This window comes from Dipodomys spectabilis, unplaced genomic scaffold, assembly GCF_019054845.1.
Source record: "Dipodomys spectabilis isolate Male_0828 unplaced genomic scaffold, ASM1905484v1 ptg000001l, whole genome shotgun sequence".
Classification (NCBI taxonomy): domain Eukaryota; kingdom Metazoa; phylum Chordata; class Mammalia; order Rodentia; family Heteromyidae; genus Dipodomys; species Dipodomys spectabilis.
Genome location: NW_024870678.1, coordinates 14,988,503 through 15,011,163, shown reverse-complemented (window position 1 = coordinate 15,011,163; position 22,661 = coordinate 14,988,503). Strand labels below are relative to the sequence as shown.

At 41.2% G+C, this 22,661-nt stretch overlaps 1 protein-coding gene across 1 annotated transcript; it reads right to left on the bottom strand.

Annotated features, from left to right (window-relative positions):
- Nucleotides 1-961: 961 nt before the first annotated feature.
- Nucleotides 962-12,025, bottom strand: Hey2 (hes related family bHLH transcription factor with YRPW motif 2). The gene is made up of 5 exons (XM_042667797.1): nucleotides 11,882-12,025; nucleotides 9,818-9,896; nucleotides 9,604-9,687; nucleotides 7,141-7,222; nucleotides 962-1,767 (listed from the first exon to the last, which is right to left on the bottom strand). Exons 1-5 carry the CDS (start codon nucleotides 11,962-11,964, stop codon nucleotides 1,079-1,081), a joined length of 1,017 nt encoding a protein of 338 aa, XP_042523731.1. The 5' UTR covers nucleotides 11,965-12,025; the 3' UTR covers nucleotides 962-1,078.
- Between the last annotated feature and the right edge of the window lie 10,636 nt (nucleotides 12,026-22,661).

The window sequence follows — 22,661 nt, the reverse complement described above, 5'->3', positions numbered from 1 at the left end:
TCACTAACTTGATCAGGAACACTGAAAAATTGTGGCTTTTTTCTTCCCAATGCTCTCTCCTTGCCTCAATACTCCCAGAAATGCAAGATTTCCCGAAAAAGGAATAGATATTATATGTTACCAGAAGAAAATGAAGAGGATAAATATATTAAAAATAGTCCAAATGAAACAATAAATTACTCCAAACTCTTACACGCTGAGAAGTTTCCAAGTTGGCATGAACTGACCATTGGTGGGCACACAGTAGACAACTACTTTTGGGCTCATTATACAAACGGTCAGATGTATATAAAGAAGCACCATAATTTGAACCATCCAACAACAACAACAAAAAAGTGCCTGAGGGCTTATAGGCAAAGTAGAAATGCTCATTAATCTGGGTACTGAGAGAAATTATTGCTTCATTGCTTACACCAATGCAGTGTTAAATGTCCCTGCTTGACAACACAGTATACAGAAAATAAACTAAGCTCAAACTAAGTCTTTCAACTTGGGAATTATTTCAGCACTCTTCTCGAACAATATAATCTCTGATTTCAACAGAGTCTTCTATCCTGGCAATCATATTACATGCAACCTAATCTAAGACCTTTGTCCCTTTCCTCTATGCTCATTTTGACTTGTGCAATGGCACATATCCAGAAGAAAAACCTTCTTTAGGTCAGCACTTAGAAAACAGACATTTTTTCCCCTTGTAGTTGTAAGAGACTTCAGTCATAGCATTTTTCTTTCCCAACCCAGATGTACGGAGGTACTGCTGGATTGTACAGTCTACACATTCCCAGGAAACTTAGATGGAAACAAGTGTTAAGTTTTGAGAGAGAGAGAGAGAAAGAGAGAGAGAGAGAGAGAGAGAGAGAGAGAGAGAGAGAGAGAGAGAGAGAGAGAGAGAGAGAGAGAGAGGAGAGAGGGAGGGAATAACACCACATTTCCATTTGTGAGCGTTTGTGACTCAGCTTTACTGTTCCTTTGTAGATCTGTAGGCATCTATCTGTATGGCTATCTTCAGGGTGCAGAGGTTTGAAGCTGACTCTGAAATGAAGGACATTCAGTTACTATTTGCAAGTTCCAGGATAACTTAAAAGGCTCCAACTTCTGTCCCCCAGGGTCGGTAAGGTTTGCTGTTTGTTCCACCGCTGGTCTGCTGCGGACTGGAGGCGGCGGACACGGTTAAGGGCGGGCTGATGGCTGTGGCCGCCGCCACGGCGGCCGCTGCGTTTGGGGGCAGCATGGGGAACGCCCCTGCGAAGGACAGCGGGAAAGTGTGTGCGGCCGCGGTGGCCGCGGCAGCGGCGGCGTGCACGGTGGCAGAGAGGGACAGGAGGGAGGTGGACAGAGGGGGCACGCACGGGGCGACGCTGCCCGTGGATGGCATCCTAAGGGCAGAATCTGCATGGGCGAATGTGGCCGTGAGAAGAGCAGAGCCGTGGGCAGGAGGCACTTCTGAAGTTGTGGAGAGGCGACAAGGGGTTGACTCCGAGGCATGGAGTCCGTTGGGTTGGAGCAGGGCTGCAGGAAGGTGGTGGAAGGCAGCGGCCCAGTGATGAGGATGCAGCGGGTGATGGTGGTGATGGGCCATGGAGGATGTCATTGCCGCTGCCTCCCGCTGGGAGGCGCAAGTGCTGAGATGAGAGACGAGGCGCACGCGCAGTGGATCAGAGGAGTCCAGGCCCTCCACGGAGCTCAGGTACCTGGCCACTTCTGTTAAGCACTCCCGGAATCCAATGCTCATGAAGTCCATGGCCAGAGCATGGGCGTCAAAGTAGCCTAAACAGGGTTTGAGAGGAGTGGAGGAAAGGAGAGAGAGTGAAAGGGAGAAAATTATACAGTTCTGAAGAATAACGACTCACTGAAGTGCCACTCTGCCCTTCAGAAAGTATGGTTTTAATTTTTGCACGTGAAGGTGCACTTTGCACCTTAAGTGTATCCTTTGTAACCTGAATGTGCAACAACTTGGCAACACATTATTTACGGTTGTAATTGTGATGAAGTATCACCGTAGAGAAACCGATAATCCTATTGCAAATACTTGCAGGGAAAAAGAAAAATATCTTGACGAGTATTGTGGGATAATGACTTTCCCTGGTAAACTTTTTCACAAAAATATAGAAAAACTCTCACAGAGCTGGATATTACACAACTTACTTGAAATATTCTGAACTCTTTTCGAATTATAGCAGAGATATAAAGTATAACTTAGCAGATGGAGGACTTTGCCCAGAAATGTGCTAGAATCCAAATATATTCATAAGTGTTTCTTGTCTCACAATGTTTTTTCTTCAGCAACAAAGTGAAAACATCTTGCCATTACTTTTATGAAATAAAAGTATGTATATAAGTATAACATGTAATATTATAACATACATAATATATGTGTGTGTGTATATATATATCCCTTCATTACCTAGTTTTCATTTTTCTGGCATCCAATCAAAGGACAAAAAGTACATCAATTGTATCTGTATGTACAAATGAAAATCATCCATCTATGATTACCATAAAAATGACGAGATCTGGGTCACCTTTATCAAAATTCCATTTTATTCAGAGATAACAGAATAGAAAATAGGAATAGTTGATACTTATAGTACCAATAAAGAACATACGAATAGATAATTGGGTAAATGGCATCCTCTGAATGAGTGACCCCTGGTATGTGCAAATCCTTTCCAGATTCTTTCTCATTTGCAAGCATTTAAAAAATTCTATTTAAAATATTTTATTATCTTTAAATGGTTGTAGAAAGGAGTTGCCACATAAAGCAATTTATGAATACAATTCATCTTGATCAATGTCACCTCCTTCAATAGAAAGTTCTTTTCTTCTTCTTCTTCTGTTGATCCTAAACTCAGGTCCTGGGTGCTGTCCCTGAGCTTTGTCTCTCAAGGCTAGCACTCTATATCTTTGAGCCACAGCTCCACTTCCAGTGTTCTGGTGGTTAAATGGAGATAAGAGTTTCACAGACATTCCTAGCTAAGCTGGCTTTGAACTGTGATCCTCAGACCTCAGCCTCTTCAATAGCTAGAATTACAGGCATGAGCCACCAGCACCTTACAACAGCAAGTTCTTTATAAGTAATCATCTTTTTTTTTTTTAAGTTCTGGGATTTGAACTCAAGGCCACATATTTTCTAGGTAGGCACTCTGTCACTAAATGATATCCCCTGCACCCTTTTTCAACTGGCTATTTTAAAATATAATTGTATTACTATGATTAAGGTATTGAACAGTGGGGTTATCATTTCATAAGTCAGGTAATGAGTACATTTCTTTTTGGACAATGTCACCCCTTTCACTATCTCCCAGTTTCTACCTTAAAAAGCTACTTTTTCAGAAAGGATCTTGTTTCCTGCCTGGGGGCGTGTGCATGGACCAGTCTGCTTTGCTTTGTGGCTGGGATGACATGTATGTACCACCCCAGCTTCTTTTTATTTAGATGAAGCCTCACAGCATTTTGTGCCTTGGCTGTCCTGGAACCACAATTCTTCCAATTTCTGCCTATAGGATGAAAGGTATACACCATCACATCCAGTTAATGGTTGAAAACTTGTGCCTGAACTTGCCTTGACGTTACTTTTCCATTCTCACCTCCTGAGTAGGTAAGAGTTCTCACCTCCTGAGTAGTTAGTTACTAGCATGAGCCACTGATTGGTACCTGGATTAAGTAATCTTTGATTAAAAATTTATTCATGGGGTGGGGGGAGGGAGGATGGGAAGGGATGGGAAGGGGAAACAAAGGAGGAGGCTACAATGCTTGATAAGAAATGTACTCATTATCTTGCCCATGTAATTGTAACCCCTCTGTACAGTATTTTCACAATAAAAAATTATTCATTTCCCAGATTTATATATACATGAATGAGAAATAGCTTGTTCAATAAGGTTATTTTCATATAAGGTATTTACTATACTTTTTATTTTTATTTTTTGCCTATCAGAGTATTGCCTATTTTCTTTATCTCTACTAAAATTAGATGATTTTAATCTATAATCAAAGCTTATTGAAAAAACACCCATGACATAAATTTAAAATCCTAACACTACAACAGAATTCTGGATGTTGAGAGAAAGTTATTTAGGGCAAATATATCCATCACTAAAACAGAAACAACAGCACCAAGTTGATTCAAGGAAACATCTTGAAAGGTAGAATATCAAAGCAAAACTAAGTTATCCTCCTAGGACATGAGCATAGTAAGCAAAGCCCCTAGGATCAGGAGGAAACACTATTCCTGAAGATGAGACCATCATGAAATGATTTTCATCGTGGAATGATTTTGGTTCTTAGGATTCTGAGTAGGGGCTTTACAGGCTTCTGACTTCTATAGGAGGAAGAGAAGACGCTGGGCACTGGTATCTCATGCCTGTAATCCTAACGACTAAGGAGGCTAAGATCTGAGATTGCAATTTGAAGCCATCCTGGACAGGAAAGTCCAGGACACTCTCATCTCCCATTAACCAGTAGAAAACCAGAAATGGCACTGTTGCTCAAAGTGGTAGAGTGCTCACCTTGAGTGAAAGAGCTCAAGGCCAGGCTGCAGGTCCCTACAAACAAGAACAGCAGCAGCAACAACCACAACAAAAAAGCAAGAAGGAGGGAGTTGATAATTAGAGAAGTCAAAGACCAGAAATCCAGAGGGATTTGAAAATTTACATTTCTTTACCAAATGTCTAGAAATGACTGCAGTATTAGAATAAGAATGTAAAGAATGAACCAACAGAATTGGCACATCAGGAGAAGCTACAGATGTTCATTATTGGTCATGAGATAAGTAACATTTGTAGTTTGCCAGATAAATTACTATACATGGCTGAGAATTTGGATGCATCTGAAGGAATATAAATTGTGTAATCTGTAGCCTACTGTTGAATGCAGAGGGGAATATGGTGAGCAGCTGTCTCCTGTGAGTGGATCTTGGATCAACAATAATATGTGTCCACACCCACTTCCTCTGTTCCAGCATGGTTTGAAGAGCTTTTAAATAACCCACAACAACCTGTGATGTGGACACTATCACTGTCCTTATTTTACAGATGATGAAACAGGCCTAGAGAGGGGCTAGTAGGTTAGCCCAGGTTACAGAGCTAATAAATGATACAGCCCAAAAGTCACAATCAAACATTCAGAGTTCATAGCTCATGGTGCCAGATTAGGCAGCAGTTGGGATTCTTGACCATATGAGCCCAAACTGCCAAATCCCTTCTTCAAGGCCTCCACATTCTTCTGTGTGATGACTTCTCTAATGACCTGGCGCATGCAAGGAAATGTCTGCTCACAAACAATTCTGGGATGAATTTTGGGACTGATCAAGAAGCCAAGAATAGCAACCAAGATGAAATCCAGTTTTTATTATAAAGCCAAAGAACATTGCTTACTCTTTGGAAATATAACTCACATCAAATATTTGAAACCCTGATAACAATTCTCAGTCTCATGGTTCACAGTGCTAAGTGTGGTAGAGCTAGGACACAATGTTTGCTATACCACAGCTATTCAAGTTTTCTCACACTCTTAGGTAGCAGATGTTGAGATAGAGTCACTGTGGTGAAAGGGCTTTGCAGGCTCATTCTGCTAGTTTAATCCTCCGGGGGCCACAGGCTATTTCTGTTTTTGGTCAAAGATAGTGGCCAGGCTGAGCTGGATCCTAGAGTTATCTTGCTTATTTTGTAAGAAGGTTTGCATTTATATTCTATGCTAGTCTTTGTTCTCAGGAAGATATGACTTGAGGTATTTCAGACTAAATGAGCTTCCTGCTCAATGATTACCCCATCACTTGACACAGAGAGAAAATGGTTAAAGTCAGGGCAGAGGTCCCAAGACTCCTCACTGTTCTAAAAAGTGACTTCTTTCCAATGCCCTGTTATACCCTGATCTAGTGATCCATAGGTGAGTAGTAAAAGGCTCATGCTGAGCAGAGGAAGCCTCCACTATATCACTGTGCACCTCCTAACTTCTTGGCATACCTTCTCTTTATTCAGTTGTTAAATAATACTGAGTAGCACTCAGCTGAATTAAGTATCAATAGCTAGCTGTCTTGCTGGGTGAAAAAGCTATAAAAGGGGAAAAAGTCAAGTGAAATGGGAGGCAAAGTGGTACAATGAAATATGAATGAATGAACATTACACCTTTTAGTATCTCAAGTATATTTTTACTGTAGGATGAGGGTCCCTCCCTGATCCTTGGAAAATTCTTCCCTAGAGTACTATCAAGTAGAGATGACACCTTCTTTAAGGCACTGGAGCTATGGTACCTATTCTGTCTCCTCTCAAATATAATCCATCTGTCCAGTTAATGGTGTCTAGTTCAGAGATTCATTATTTGAACTTTAAATGTTCCATTTGGTATAAAGCCAAAACCAACTAATCTCTGAAAACAACTACAAACATCATTCTGGAGTTAACTTCCTTTATAGTTGCTAAATTATTTGAGTCTCAGCCTTATTTGGTGAGAGAGAGACAAAGAGAGACAGAAACAAAGAGAGACAGACAAGAGACAGAGTCAGAGAGAGAGAGAAAGAGAAAGAGAAAGAGAGAGAGGAGGCACGGAGCGTCTAACAACCTCCTGTTTATGTTTGGATGTTTGTATATTTGTTTTTTCTTTCTGTACAGATTCCAGCATGTGCTTCTCAAATCCCAAACAAATCTTTGACCATGCTGCAGTGAATGAAGCCTCACTCCCTCAGTATTATGAAAGCAAACACAAGCCTAGGGTCAAGTGCTTCTTTTGTTCCAGAAGTTCTTTCCCACGAGTTCAATCCTGCCATTAGCATTGATTTCCACGGCTTTAATCTGGGGCCGCCTATTTTAGCTTGTTAGAAAACTGTTCAACTATGACTTCCATACAACACTAGAGGGAAAGATGAAAAGAGAAAGGTAGAAAGGGGTAAAAAAAAAAAAAAAAGCCACGGGGCGGGAGGAGGGGTGAAGTCTGGAAATGTGGCTTAGTGGTAAAGTGCTTACCTAGCATGTATGAAGCCCTGGGTTCAACTCCCCAGTACAACATACACAGAAAAAGCCAGAAGTGGTGCTGTGGCTCAAGTGGTACCTTTCAGTGAAAGAAGCTCAGGGACAGTGCCCAGGCCCTGAGTTCAAGCCCCAGGACTGGAAAAAAAAAACCCACAAAATGAAGCCACCTACTTACCTTTACCTCCTGTTGCTTGAAGCATTTTCAAATGATCCACTGTCATCTGCAGTATTTCAGCTTTTTCTAGCTTCGCAGAGCCCTTCAGAAACAAATAATAACGTCTCATAAATTCTACAGAAACTACCTTGGAACATTATATTTGGTATTTAGAATTTAGTATTATTGTTTCCATTTTTCCTTTCATTACAAGACTCTAAGGTTAATTCCTTCACAGAAAAATCTAAATTCTGTCCAGACTTACATGAGAGTACTAATTATTACCCTATTACAATGAATGACAGACATTTCTCATCTGAACCTAAACACCAAAAAGAAAGACATAAAATGTTATTTGCAAAATAATAATTATATTTCTAGTATCATTTCACAAAACTCATTCTAGTCATAAATTCTCAAACTGTGTTCCATCTGTCTTAGTTACATAGGGATATTCAGTAATCACAATGTTGAAGTCTAGATGAGTTGAATAGTTTCATTAACTCTGGAAGATAGGCAGTAGTAATTTTAGCAAACTACTATTAAAAGTAGATTATTCAAAAATAGTAAGTAAGTTCTAATAAACTTTTAGAGTAATTCACAAAATACCACCACAAACCAGAACTCAAAAGAGAAAAAGAAAAAAAAAACCCAATACTTTCAAGGTTACCAGCAGGTGTCACTGTGAATGCCAAGATCACACTCAGAGAAAAAAATAAGGAAATGATTTACAGCTTATTTAATAAGCAGTCCCAAAGCTTAAGTATTTCTGAAGCTTTACAAATAGTTCTTAATAAAATAGTCTTGCAAATATACTTTTATTGTCACTCTTTTTTAAAATAAGGCAATCTCTTAAAACCATTTTAAACACAAATCCAACGCTTACAACTGTCTGTGAGGCCTATGGTGGCTTCTAATTTCCTGAAAGAGCTACATAATCACACCCACCCTCCACAAAAAAGTTTTAGAAAAATATTCTAAAGTTTATCCTAGGTCTCTATTCTATGCTTTGTCTTTTGAAAATTATTAGCACCCAGGATATGGGAAGTGTGTCAGCTATTTAACTGCTCTAAAAAACACTCTCCTAATCATATTGTAAATGGGCCAGCTTGCTAGGGTAGGTAGCCAAACTCTGCAAAAGGGAAAGCTTGTGTTTATGCTAAATGACTGCCAAAAAACTCAAGTTTGCTCTTAAGGTTTGTTTAAAGTCAATATTTAAGGGGAAAAAAAAGTCTACCAAAACAACAACAAAAAAAATGCCAAACTGCTTCTCCTAACTGCAAACATTTCATGACTCAGATGTAAGAGAGAGAGAGAAAAAAAGAGAAACCACAAAACATAGATTACTGACATTTTCATTTGGAACTAATTGTCACTGAAGCTTCTACAAATCAAAAGGATAATTTCCATTATATTTAGGTTATCAAAGACAGTCTCAGCATATCAATTAGTTATCCTTTTTATCTTAAAAATACATAATTAAAAGCATATTGTATCCTGTGCCTTTGTCACTGTTCAGCATTTCCGTGAAAATGTGTGAGTTAGTTCCAGTGAAAGTGACTAGTAACTAAAACTGCAGTTTCTGGACAATCTCCAGGGGCTTTGTAGGCCTTGTTTTATACTGTTAGCAGATTCACGAAGTAAACAAAAAGAATATACAAATAACTGTGGTCTTGTACCCTATTTGGAATTCAATTGGAAATATTTTTAACAAGGATATATTACCATATCCTTTGAAAGATACTTTTAGAAATTTCTCTCATTAGCCACTGTGGCAGGATTAGAGCACAAATTTTCTAAAACTCCAAAGCAGATTGAAAAATTTATCTTTTTACTTGTCTTAAATATGCGGAATTAACTACTGCACCTTGTAAAGAAATACATGAACTCTGAAAATTGCCACTTGATTTTTCTATGTGATTTGATTCTTACCAAACTTCTCAAATATGCCCCAAATGTAAGATTGTTCTATTACAATCCAGAGCTTAAAAATGAAAGTAAGGAGCTTGGTAAATAAATTTTATTAATGCTATCATTTAGAAAAGAGAACAAGAGAAGTTATGTTCTTGGATTTGACTTTTTTTAAAAATTGAAGAGTACTTTTTAAAAACAGTGAGAAAAATATTTCTCATATGTGTGTGTGTATATATATATATACATATACATATGAAGACTGCTACATACAGTGCAGTTTTAAATAAAACCACTACTGGTATTCATAGAAAGAACAGAGAAAGCATGAACACTGTTACCCTTAAGGGAGAAATAAGCTAAAGAATGGAAATGTTTTTCAGCTCCATGATGGATTATGTTTTTAATAGTTTTGCCACAACAAAGCATTTTATTGAAATAGCTGCTCTGTGCCAGATCAGGGCACATACACCATTATTTTAATGAGCTCTAACAAGAAACCGCATTCCCAGATGAGAGAATCAGATTCTTTGAGCTTTTTAGGGGGTGGGGAGAGAAGGGGGAGAAGCTTACTTGTTTTTCAAAAGCCGTTGGCACCAGTCGTCTCAACTCAGATAAACTGTTATTTATCCGATCCCGACGCCTTTTCTCTATAATCTATTCCACAGAGAGCAAAACAACAGAAGTTTATGAATATGTAAATGAAGAAATTACATACAATAGCAAAACACAACAATTACGCATTACGCTGGATTGCATGAAATAAAAAGTGAGAAAAATCACATACCCCTCTTCTCTTCTTTCTTGCCATAATTTGAGATGTTGTTGTTGGAGAATTCGATCTAATCACAGAGCTAGTACTTTGCCTATGAAACAGGAAGAGTTGGTCAGGTGTTGTATTAATATAATAATTGTTTCTTTTGGTTATTTCATCTCACTCATTAAATATCCAGGGTGATTGTACCTTTGTTGTCTATGCTATCTTAGTCTTAGTTTCCTTCCTTTGTTCTTAACATAGTTCACTGCCTGTCAGCTTTTTTTTTTCAGGTAGGAATTATGCTGGTTAAAAGAAAAATTTAGTGGGCATCTAGATATCCATTCTATTGCCCAAAGTTTTCCAGTGAAATAATTACGGGCAGTTGGGGTGGAAGTCAGCTATTAATATTTCCTATTTCCACTCATGTATATTTCATAAAAGTCAACTACTCTAATAGCATCCCTCCTCCTCCTGCTGTCATACATGCTGAACAAAAGCAGTATCACTTAAAAAAAACAAGGATCATATAAAACATCAGCTACAAATAGTCATGCTATGTGAAACTGATGTCCCGAGATGAAGCCTTTAAAACAAACAGAAATGATCATACCAGTTCAAAACTTCTGTTACATATTACAAAAGAGGGGAAAGGATAAATTGGACTGTTTGTACACTCAAAGATTATCCTAAGATTCTGTCGATGGTACAGAAGCTTAATATCTGTCATAGTACAGAAATGAAAATTACATGATTGGTACCATGTACATGCTTTACTTTGAAAATGAAACTGTGGTGTCTCCCAGCCTTCACACTACACTTATCTTTCTAGAAGCAGAAAGTGATCTTGAATTTCATTAATGGAAACGGTACTTTCATATTAAAAGTTCAATCAAATTATTATTTGCTCACATAAGTTTACACTTCTTTCTAGTTTGGATCCTTCTCTTGGTATTTCAAGGATAACATGCCTCCCCTTATGGTTTCAAATTCTCCAAGTCCTGTTATTTGTTCCCTTTCATTGTAGGAATGTTGCACACACCAGGTTCCTATTACCTCACCTTCTCACTTCTGGATCTTGTTTCTGAACAACTATCCCCTCCATTCTCACCCCTTCCCTGCTGGTTTCACCTTTCAACTGATATCTTCCGTTCTTCAGACCTTTTTTTTTTCTTTTTTAAGACGACATAACAGTTCAATTCCTTTATAAGAGGACTTTGGTGACTTTGCTCTTGATGTTTCTGGATGGTTTGTACGTATTAGATTTAAGAACATGCAAAGAAACTGGTTTCCCAAACGCAGGAAGAATTTCGCTCTTTGAATGACAGCTGCAGATCAATAATTAAGGTGCTCCTGGGATGCCAATTAGAAGCAATTATCATTTGACCCGCCTTGCCTCTAAAATGCCTCAGTAATCTCCCTCTGTCACCGAAGGTCTGGCTTCTGTAATCACAACGTCGATCTTTTCCAGACTTAAGAACAAACCACTCAAAAGAAACGATGCTCGCCCCAGCCGCACATCTGTCACTCAGGCACGCGGCTGAGCCCTAATCACAGACGGTGAAACCTGCACGGCTCAACCCACTTGGCGCAGACCGCTTGGGATTCTCCAAAACTCAAGTCGTGTTCTTAGCCTCTCTACAAATAAAAGCTCAACCCAGGGTTTCTTTTCTTTCCTCCTGACCTACTTTGGAAGTGCCCCCAAATCCAGCGGCTGCGGCTTCCCCAGTCTCTAGGACGCACCTCCTACCCGCGCGCCGCGCCCCTCGCCGACAGCCCGGGGACCCTGGGTCGCCAGCTCCCCGAACGCTCCCTTTCGGCGGGTCGGGTCCCTGTTCCCCTCCGCCCCACCCCGAAGGCGAGCACCCACCTCCGTCGCCACACCCCAACTCTTCTCCCCCCCCACCCCCCACCCCAGCACCTTCAACGCAGAGCTTCTCCAGTCCAACTTTCCCCTCCTCTGCAGCAGGAAGTTGCAAAAAAAAAAAAAAATTAAATAAACAGGGACCCTGGGAATGTCCTAGGAGCCGCGGGATCCCAGGACTCCCCGAAACCCTCCAGCGCCGGGCATCTCTGGCCCAACCCGCGCGCGCTCACCCCGAGTAATTGTTCTCGCTTCCCACGTCGATCGTCTCGTCCATGTCGCTCTCGGAGGTCGTCTCCTCGCAAGGGCGCTTCATCGCGGCGGAGACGGCCCGAGGTGCAGCCTGGAGGCAGCCGCCGACGCTGAGGCTGAGCGGGGCGCCGTGCCCTCCCCGCCCGCCCCCTCCCAGGCAGGCGCGGCTCCCGCGGCGGCGCGGTCGGCTACTCCAAGCTCTTTCCCACGCCGCGACCCAGCTCTGCCGCAAGAGCCGGCGCCGGCCACGCCCCCCTCTTCGCGGGCGGGGGACCCCCTCGCTCACCGCGCGCTAATCTCCGCCACCAGTTTGGCACCGCCTCCTCGGGGGCCGGCGTGGTCTGTGATTGGCTGAAGCAGAGGGGCGGGGCAGACTCCACCAATGTCCGCCACGAGGCTCCGAGAAAGGCGTGGGAAATGCGGCCGGGCACCTGGGACTGGGAGCGGCTCACCGACGGTGAAGAGGCAGCGGCGGCGAGCGGGCGGCGCGGGTTTCCCGGCACCAGCTCGTGAAGCGCGGGCGCGAACGGGGGCGGGCGGGCGGGAGAGGGGCGGGCTCTGGGCTTGGGCTTGGGTCTCTTCTGCACACCCGGTGGTCTCGCCCCGGGAGATTCAGTCCTGTGTTTAAAGAACAACCCCAGACGCGTGGCTGAACGCGACCGGGCGCGTGTGACGTCGGGAGGCGCCGCGGTTTAACCGAACCGCCCCGCACGGTGGTCCCACGTCTGCACCAAAACCCAATGACTGGCTGGCCCGATTATTCACGTGTATCCCCTGGGGTTTGTTGTTGTTTGAATAAACCTTAAATCGAAGTTGATTTTCCCACTGGCCACGCTTGGGGCTACTTCGCGTCGGGTCTGAGTTGTGATTTAATGTTACCCACGTGGTCTTACACTGGATGGCGATCGCAGGAGTCTGCGAGGTCGGCCTGATGAGATCGGTCACTTGCGACAACTCCCTTCCTTCTGGATCGCGGGTGCGTCTGTTCCGATGGTGGGAAGGGCTCCGCGCCAGGCAGCCGCGATTTCGGAACACAGTTCCCGGAGGTTTTCCAGTTCGTGTGGCTCGGGCTTGGGTTATCCGAATAAACGTCTCCAGTTCTCCCCCTCCCCGGCTCTTGGCAGTCACCGCCGCCAGGGACGGGAAGACGTCGTGCATGAGAACTGAATGTGTACAGTACTAATTCCTGCCTGGTAGTTCTCGGTGCGTTGGGGACGCGGTGGGTCGCGGACGCGTCTGGCCGGGTTCACGAGCCGACGTCGGAGTTGCTCTTTTCCACGTCCTCTGGGATTACTGCAGAGGCCGCACCGATGCGTTTACACCCCCGCAGGAAGTGAGAGAGGTCGAGCCGGGAGGAGCCCGGGGGAGCCGGGGTCCGCTTTCCCGCCCAGGCGTTGCAGTATTGGCGCGTTGGTTGGGGTCCAGCCCCAGACTCCACGTGTTGCACGTGGACAGCTCGGTGCTTGGGATGGGTGGTGTGTGTGTGGGGGGAGCCTTTGCAAAAGAGGCGTCTATCAATCGTCACAACGCCCCGCCGCAGACGCATGCGAGTCTTCCTGGACGATGCGCCTACGACAGCTTCGCTTTGAAACTCGGGTCTCTCCCTGCGCTCTACTCCAGTGGAAAAGAGGCGACTGGTGGCAACCACAGGACCCGGGCGCGGACTGGGCCAAGGGAGAGGGGGAAAAGGCGTCGGGGGTTAGCGCACCTAAAAAGACAAACAAACCCCTTTCTCTGACGCCCTGGTCTCTCCCTTTTTCCATGGGCACCGCAATGCCTTCAATTACCGTGTGAACAGAAATCCGAAACTTTCTATCCCCACTTCTGAAACTTAACCCCCAGGCAAATCACACAGTCGACAGGGACCGGGGTGGGGCTTGGAGAGGCCTGGCGGGGCGGGCTGGGGTCAGTACTGGACCGCAAAGCTGCAGGTGGTTGTGGCTCTCCATCTTCGCCGTCAGCCTCCGAGCCGGTGCCTTGCCAACGCCGGATGCCCAGCCTCTGCCGCGCCCCAGCGCTGGTGACCACCGGGGAGCTCGGCGCCCTCGGCCCGCGCAAAGCCCGCGGCCGGCACGACGCTCAGCCGGGTCCCCCGCAGTCCCGCTGAGGGTGAGCTCCAAGTCCTCCGGTTCCACGCCTGACTTCTCCGGCGCGCGCTCAACCTTCGCAACCCAACGAGGGCTGGCCGGGATTTCCCCCTCCTCAAAAGCCAAAGTCCACACGTGCAGCTAACGTTTGCCACGGGAGCAAATTAGCGGGAGCTTCCATTTGCCCTAGGCAAAACCTGAAATCATCATGGCAAAACAACCCAAAACAAAACCCCACCAACCCAAGACTCCCCCCGCCCTGTCACTGAACTTGTGTGTTTAATTATACTGTTTGTAAAAATCTGCAGCGGGAAAATGGTGTGCTGGCAATAAAGTAGCAACTGGTTAAAGTTTTTCCATCTCTGTCTTTGAAGACTTAACCGCTGCACAGTGTCATAAAGAAAAATGTAGCAGAGGCGTTCGAAAAGCACACACGAGTTTAATGTCAGTTTAGAGAAAGTAGAGACTGTGTGTGTGTGTGTGTGTTTAGAACAGGGTTTGGTACATTTTGGGTCTGTTAAAGAATGCATATGGCAAAAGATACTATTATGAATAGCTTCAAAACAATGTGTTCATTTATCTTTATTCCCTGAAGTATTCCGTGTGCCTACCGGGAGGCGAGGCACTCTGCCTATCTTGGTCTGTGACTGGATAAGGAAGCAAAAGAGAGACAATTTTAAAGCTCCCTAACTTGTCCCTCTGCGTACTTAAAAATGGTTACTTAAAAATGGTGGGTGGTAGAAGGGGAAGTTGTGGAGGTGTTTCAGCCTGGGAAAAAAATAGAGCAGGGTGGGGGGAGGGATGAGGGGACTTAAAGAATTAGAGGACCATGGGATTTGAAAACTCATTCCCCTTGGGCCCCTAGGCGACAATCTTTTCAGAGAAAGTTGATGGAAGGTTTAACTCAGGACCATTGCAAAGGAAAAGACATCCACACGCAAAGCCAACTGCTGTTCTTTGTTTTTGGAAGATTTGAACAATGAAATAATTAGGCCGATAGGAGTGGGGTAGGGAGGAGGGGTGTGGGGGTGGGGAGGATCGACTTAAAAAGGAAATGCCATTGAGAAAGAAAGGCTAGGAGGACTGATCTAAAAAGAGGAGGGAAAAACCCCGTCTAAGTTACCTCCTAGGCGTTTTATGCTTGCATACTTTATTTAACTCTCTTAGCGGCTTGAGATCTGGAGAGGTCTGGATATGACAGATTCAATGGTTTGGGTATTTTCCTCACCGGACTCTCCTTATCTGGTCATTACAGTTAGTTTTCCCACCTATATTGGTTAAGTCTGGCCACCTTGACTAAGTCTTGTCCCACAAAATTTTGAGTTTTGTTACACAAACTAAAGTACTGATTGCTTGGCTGAGATTCTAAAATTTCCCTTGCAGCATTTTGGAAATACATGGAGATACTTTTCTTTAAAAAGTAATTCTTGATCTGTTTCTTTCTGCATGTTCTAGAGCCCTCTAGTTTTCTTACCATCTGTTGGCACACTTTGACTTATTGTTTCCGTGTCTTTACAATTATTTAGAAAATATGTGCTAGTCCAGCTTAGAAAGCAATCAAGCCAGGGTAATACTACGTTTAAGTGTTTAAATTTATTTTTTTTCAGTGAAATAAGTGCACTTCTATTATTTAGAGACCTTGAGATTAGTTTTGAACAGTCTAAATGAACATATTTCCAATTGAGAAGGAAGTCTAATAATTTGCCCCCTTTGAGATGTAATTATTTACCCTAGCTTTTTCTGGCCAAGGAAAGATAATCTGATTGTTCTGATAAATGCTAGTCTATTTGCAGTTGCAGGTAATAAGCCCATGTGTACGTGTGGGCAGGCTTATTAGACTGTCTTCGCTGAGTACAAAGCTATCGTGAGCCCTCAAGGCACTAAGATGTGAGAGAATGCTGCTCCTTGGGAATGGAGGCCAAAGGCAAGAACCTTGTAAATTTCAATACCTTTCTGCAAATCAGGGTGGCTGCAGGCAGGCTAATCCAGGGTCACTCTATGACACAAATGAGTAAGCCAGTAGAGTAAACAAATTTGACAAACAGTGAAGATTTAGACCTACCAACCTGAATCTAAAAGACCGTTGCTGTTCACATTCACAAATTATTCTTGTCTGGTCAGCCATACAATGTGCTTATTTCTTGGCTTATCTTCATAAGAGCTACTTATGTGTTACATCATCAACTCCAAGGGAGAAAGTCTTAACATTCAAAACTCTTTTTTTTTTCTTCTGAAAGTAGCTTTGTCTGAGTTGATCTCTGGGGCAGTTTATTTAGATGCTTTATTTTGGCATTATTAATGTTCTGTACTTAACATATTCCCAAGGATGAAATCTGGTTTTATTGCAGGACCCGGGAGAAGAGGGTTGTACCACAAGGAACTAGTTTTCCATACCCAAGTAAGCAACAGCCAGAGATATCAACACTCACTGAATTAACTGAAGTCTTCATGGGGGGCTAAATTGATGTTGACAGACTTTCTTTTAAGGAACGTTCTTAAATTTCCATATTTTTGAAGTTAGTTTGTATGGCAGTTTTCCCCCTCCCTCTTTTAAGGATACAGTGAAATACATTCACTGCTTTCATGAAAATGATCTTTTAACTAACTATATCTTACAATGCCTGGCATATGGTGGTTTGGAATGAATTTTATGATAAAAATGAATGAACACCCTCTTCATTTCCATAAATATAATTTAGATACATTGTCAAAATAAAATAGAATTAAACAGCCTAAACTAAAAGGTCATAAAAATGTGCAAATAATTTATTTAAATATTAACAGGAAATCATTTATTTTGAATGGGCCTTTAGTTCAGCTCTGATCTTCCTAGAGGCCGATGCAAAAGAAACACATTGTAAATTTTCTGTTTTTTACAGTATGAAAAGTGAAAGCACATAGTTCTCAAAAATAAATAAGTAAAAAAAAAAAAAAAAAAGGAAAGCCTTTACCCAGACACTAAATTCGACAAGGCTTGTATTGATTGACTTGGTCACAGATTGTATAAGTTTATTTTAATTATCTGAAATAATTAGTTTCTTGGTCTAAAATGCTCTTTCAACCAACACGATTAAGTATAATATTGCAGGATGCATAAATGAAGACAGTAGTTTATCTATCTCCTTGTAGCCAAATAAGCTATCCCCTAAGCAGTCAAGATTAATTAAGTAATATTAATGTGACCAGAGTTTCACAGTATCCCAAAAGCATAGATTCTCCATTAAAAAGTTTCTGCTTTCAGTTTCAGGGAGAAGAAAAATTAAATCAAAGGATCCAGATCTGCTTGAATGTCATTACTTGATGAAAGTAAACGAAACAGAGAGGGTCTTGATATGTTTGAAATATCAAGTGCTATGGAAAGCTTTAAAGTATTTTCCTAAAGGATGCAAGTGAACATGTATATTTAACACTTTCATGAACATTTTAGAGATATAGACACATTTATATCTAATTTTTAAAAATGTAAATTGTTAGATGTTTTTCTAAAAAAAATTCAAACTTTAAATGTTGTAAATAAGAATTTGTTAATTTTAGTTGTACTCTGGAAAAAACACAAGCTATTTTTGGACTTTTATATAGTGTAAACCTATTCCAATATACATATTACAAAAAGATAGAAAAATAGCAAGTTTATTTTGCTTCTTAGTGCTAAATTTATTCTTCCACATAAAAGTTTGATTAGTTTTTGGTAGCTATTGGTTGAAAGGCAAAGCACAAAAGTTATGTTTCTTTCTGGGTTTAGCATTCAAAATAATTTAATGACAATGTGTTGGGAATATTGGAATAAGTACATTTTAGACTTACATTTTGTCTTCATAGCTCATCTCATTTCTACAGAATAAATCAAGAACATTATGGTTTGGTGAAGAATCACAATATTCATTAGATCAATTCACTCGTTGGAAACAGAATATCATGCAATTTAACAGAGAGCAACCAACCTCAGTTGCAGCATAGAGAAGGGCAATGTACTATGTTTTATGTAAGAAAGGCACATTGTGTGTCTCCATGACACTTTCAACCTAGGTCATTTTTGAATTATGAATCAAAACACAGAGCACTGCAGGATTAACTTGTCATGGCTGGCAATCAGGATTTTCCTAGAATAACATTTAAGAAGCATGGATATAGAACAGAAAATGTGAATAGAAAATGAGGCACACATATAAATGATACATGTGGGTATGTATGTATAAATCCATCTACACTTAGAAGTACTAATATATGGATATACACAAAAGGCACAGAACGGATATAGGTTGTGATAGTGACATGACTTAGTTGTTAGTATAGAAAGACTGTGGTGCAAAGTGCTTTATTCCAGAAGCCACATTTTGGAAGACTGGAATACTGAAGTCTTATACAAATAGCAGGCTGCAGGCAACCAGTTGTTACAAAGGCCTGCAGCCCCCAAATACACATAACACAGCTACGAAATAAGCTACAGAGAAAGAAACAAAACAATACTAACAAACCAAATCAGCTCTGATGGAGAGCTGAATTGGGACTCCATGATGACCAGAGACGCCAGGAGACAGGACACAGGACACAATCAAGGAGACACAGTTGGCAGGTAATAGCGGCATGTGGCCTGGTCGGGGGCATAGAGTCTGAGCAGGGGGCAGGTCCACAAGAAATTCCCATTCCCAGGCACTGGACGGACAGATTCGGTAACCTATCAGCCAAGTGCCCGCCCCTGCCTCCAGGGATCTGGGCACGCCAATCACCTGAGCCATGGGGGTGTTTCCTTCCTCCAGCATGAAGACAAGATGCAAGACCCACCATGTGGCCAGATCCACCATGTGGCCAATATGGCGCTGGCCAAACCTGCCCTCCTTACTTCAACTGTGCTGAAGAGTAAAGCAGCGGCCAAAGTATTTTCATCTTGAAGGACCATTTACTTCGGACCCAGTTTTAATTAGATATTACATTTACTAGGATGTCCTTACACTGTTCTTAAACACAACGGGAAGTGAATATCTAATTCATTATCTATGTCTTGGTGCTAATATGTGGTTACAAGGAAAAGTGGCATTTAAGCAGGACCTTTGAAGATGTTTAGAATAGCTACATAGACCTTAGAAAGGGACTGGAAAATCAACAAGGGCTGATGGGTATATAGTAGAGAAAGATGAGGATCCTTGGTTGCAGTTAAGGAAGAGAAAAACAAGTTGGAGGGCAGAGACTTTCCTTGAGAAAATGAGTTGGTCTGTAGATGAATCATGAAGAAATGGTCATCTTCTCAAAGTCATTTGAGAGCCACTGGAGATTTAAGAGTAAAGTAATAAGTTTAAAGATAAAATTCTTTAAGTACACTTTTTTAGTAAGTCATTTTTTTTCTTGTTCTAGTTTGTTCTTACATCAAATTGAAATCATTGCAGTAGGAGAAGGATATCTAGATAAATTGTCTTGGGAAATAAAGTTTTTGACATTGTTTATTTCTCAGTGTAAGTTATTCAGCCAGTAGAAGAAACTATAATTTAGATCTTGAATAACAAAGGCTCAAGTATTTAAGGCATGGTTTCCAGATTGTGGTGCTCTTGGGAGACTGGTTCCTTTAAAAGTTGGAGCCTTGGGAAGAAAGTTAGGTCTTGGTGGCTGGGAATGGGAGGGACATTAGAACACATCCACATGCCTTGAGAGGAATATTGAAACTTCAGTGTCCCTGGCTCTCTTAAGGTGAACAGGTCTCCATTGTACACTCACACCAAGATGAGCTGTGCCACCACAGATCAGAGTTCACAGTTAGGCCACCACAGGCAGAACCATCTAAAACTGAGTTAGAATAAACCATTTCCACCTTACAAGTTGTAAAAGTCAGTGATTTGTTCCAGTGAGGGAAAGATGACTGACAGAGAAGAGCATTATCAGGTAGGACTGTGGGTTCAATATTTTTTTGGAAGCTCATTGTTTTTAATTAGTTTCTTTGGGTTTACTTAATATGAACCATTTTTTTTTAAATGAAAAGAACAACATTCACTGCCTATTAGTACTGGAGTTTTAACATAGCATAGCTATGCCAGGACTTGCGCATCGGGTTTTACAGATTTGTTTTGTCATGTCATAATTAAAACCAGAAGGCAGTTATACTCCAATGATGAAGAGAACTTTCTAAAGTGGGATTTTCAGCTTCATTGACTTCAAAGTAACACATAGTAAAGGAACACTGCTAGCTATCTCTGGATTTGTTCAGATTAAATACTTTTTCAATGGAAGTTTGGGCCATGATTGTTTCTTGTTACTTTCTTGCTGAAAGAAAGGTGACTGTTATCTTTCTATGGGGACTCATAAATAATCATTTAATGAGATTCACATTTTACGTTCTTTTGATATTTTCTAACAAATTACTTGTCATTTTAGTTAGATCAATTTATATTTCTGTTAGCAATATGGCAAGTACTCTTCTCACTGAGTCATTCATCCTAGCTAGTCCAATAGTTGACAAGTCAATCATTTTAATTTTAGTTTTCAGAATTAATGTTAGACAGTTTTTTCATAGTCTTATTGCTTATTTGTAATCTGTACACTACTGGTATGCTCAATTTTTCTCTTGCAGTCATTGTCTTTTAAAAATTGATGTGTAGGGCTGGGAAGGTGGCTCGGTGGTAGAGTGCTTGCCTTGCATGCATGAGGCCCTGGGTTTGATTCCTCAGCACAACATAAGCAGAAAAGGCTGGAAGTGGCACTGTAGCTCAAGTGGTAGAGTGCTAGCCTTGAGCTGAAGAGCTGAGGGATAGCACCCAGGCCCAGAGTTCAGGCCCCACAACTGGCAAAAATAAATAAATAAATAAATAAATTGATGTGTAAATGCTTAATTTAAATCAGTCACTTAATGTATCATGAATATAGATACATGTTTATTTTAGTTGATAATTTTCATTTTTAATTTTCTTTTATTTTTTATCCTAAACATAAAAAATGATCCCTACCCCCACCCCAGTCCTGGAGCTTGAACTCAGGGCTTAGGCACTGTCCCTGAGCTTCTTTTGCTCAAGGCTAATACTCTACCATTTGAGCCACAGTGCCACTTCCAGCCTTTTCTGTTTATGTGGTACTGAGGAATCAAACCCAGGGATTCATGCATGCTAGGCAAGAACTCTACCATTAAACCACATTCCCAGACCCTACAAAATGATTTTTAAAAATTAAGACTTACTAACTTTTCAAGGGATTTCAGTGTCATTTCTGTATGTCTATACAATGAATGGACTCATCAAATTTTCTCTCTTTCATGTTCCTCCTCCCCTTTCTTAAAACAGTTTTCAACAGGTTTCGTTGTTCTTTTCATACATTCATAAAAAGTACCTCAAGCAAATGCACATCCATTCAAGCTCACTGTTGACCTTCCCACCTTTCTCTTATACCTACCCCTTATCATAGCTTGTTGTACTTTCCTGTGGTTGAATTGTTTCTACTTATAAGAACTGTACAAAGGAGTTTCATCATGGTAACTCATATATATATATTATCTATATATATATATACTATAATTTTGCCAGATTAACTTTGTCATTTGTTCTATCTTTCCTGGCCCCATTTACCTGTTGTTGCTCAATAGCTCTCAGTGAGTTTCCTTCTGCTATCGTCATATATGGTCAATACACCATATATTTCAATAGTATCTATCCTTCATGAATCTCTTTCCTTTTGTCTCTTCTCTCCTATTCTTCCCAAACAGTGTCCCTGTTACATTCATGTTGTATGTGTGTGTGTGTGTGTGTGTGTGTGTGTGTGTGTGTGCATACATGTATCTATATGTCTTTAAAGTTGAAGAGTATTTTTAGTTTGGCTTAACTCACTCAACATAATGCTCCCCAGCTTCATTAGTGGGTCATTTTCTTTTAAATCTTGTCACTTTTTGTACATGAATATGCGAACATTTTGCTTTTTAGCCTATTAGATTTTTTTTTTAATGTTTTGGTTTTATTAGTACTTCACTTGAACTCAGGCCTTTAGTTTGCTCAGTTGCTTACTTGGATTGCATCTTCCACTTGAATCATGCCTCCAGTTCAGCTTTTGTTGCTTTTTTGGAGATGGAGTTTTACAGATTTTTCTTTTTAGGCTGACTTCAAACCTTGAGCCACATGATCCTACAATTCTAGAATTACAAGAATGAGCCATAGGTACTGGCATACTTTATCACTTTAAAAATCTTTTCCATTTAGAAAACTCTTTACACTAGAATTTATTATGGTACATTTTGTACATTGGAGTGATTTTCAGTCTATTCTTTCAACGAAAAATTAACAGTATATCTACAATATAACATGCAACATGCTTTTGCCTGGTGAATGATTGGTCTATAACATTGGCAGAATTCCTGACCTGGAGAAGTAGCTGCTGGCTCAAAGGGTTCATTAAGTGGTTCCTTAATTATCAATGCTAATACTTTTTCACAGGCTGAATTAAGTAATCCCTTTATTACATATCAAATACACATGCATAATTGAATCTACTTATACACTCTCTATTTGAGTTGTTTATTTTTTCCTTTGTATCTTTCAGTATCACACTTCTTTGTGAAAACCAAGTTCATTTTAGAACCAAGTTCTCATGTTGACTACAGTAAATGTCATCTTAAAACATTCTTGTTTTCCCCGCCCCCAAATATTTTCTTTATTTCCATTGAGGAATCCATTGGTTTTTCTTTCTTTTGGGAATTCTTAATAAGTTA

What these genes read in the sequence shown, in the direction of transcription:
- Hey2 (XM_042667797.1), bottom strand. Translation starts at nt 11,964, where the DNA reads ATGAAGCGCCCTTGCGAGGAGACGACCTCCGAGAGCGACATGGACGAG. An exon ending in AGCGAGAACAATTACTCGGG is followed by an intron (nt 9,897 to 11,881) that starts GTGAGCGCGCGC and finishes CCTGTTTCATAG; the next exon opens with GCAAAGTACTAGCTCTGTGA. An exon ending in CAAGAAAGAAGAGAAGAGGG is followed by an intron (nt 9,688 to 9,817) that starts GTATGTGATTTT and finishes TCTGTGGAATAG; the next exon opens with ATTATAGAGAAAAGGCGTCG.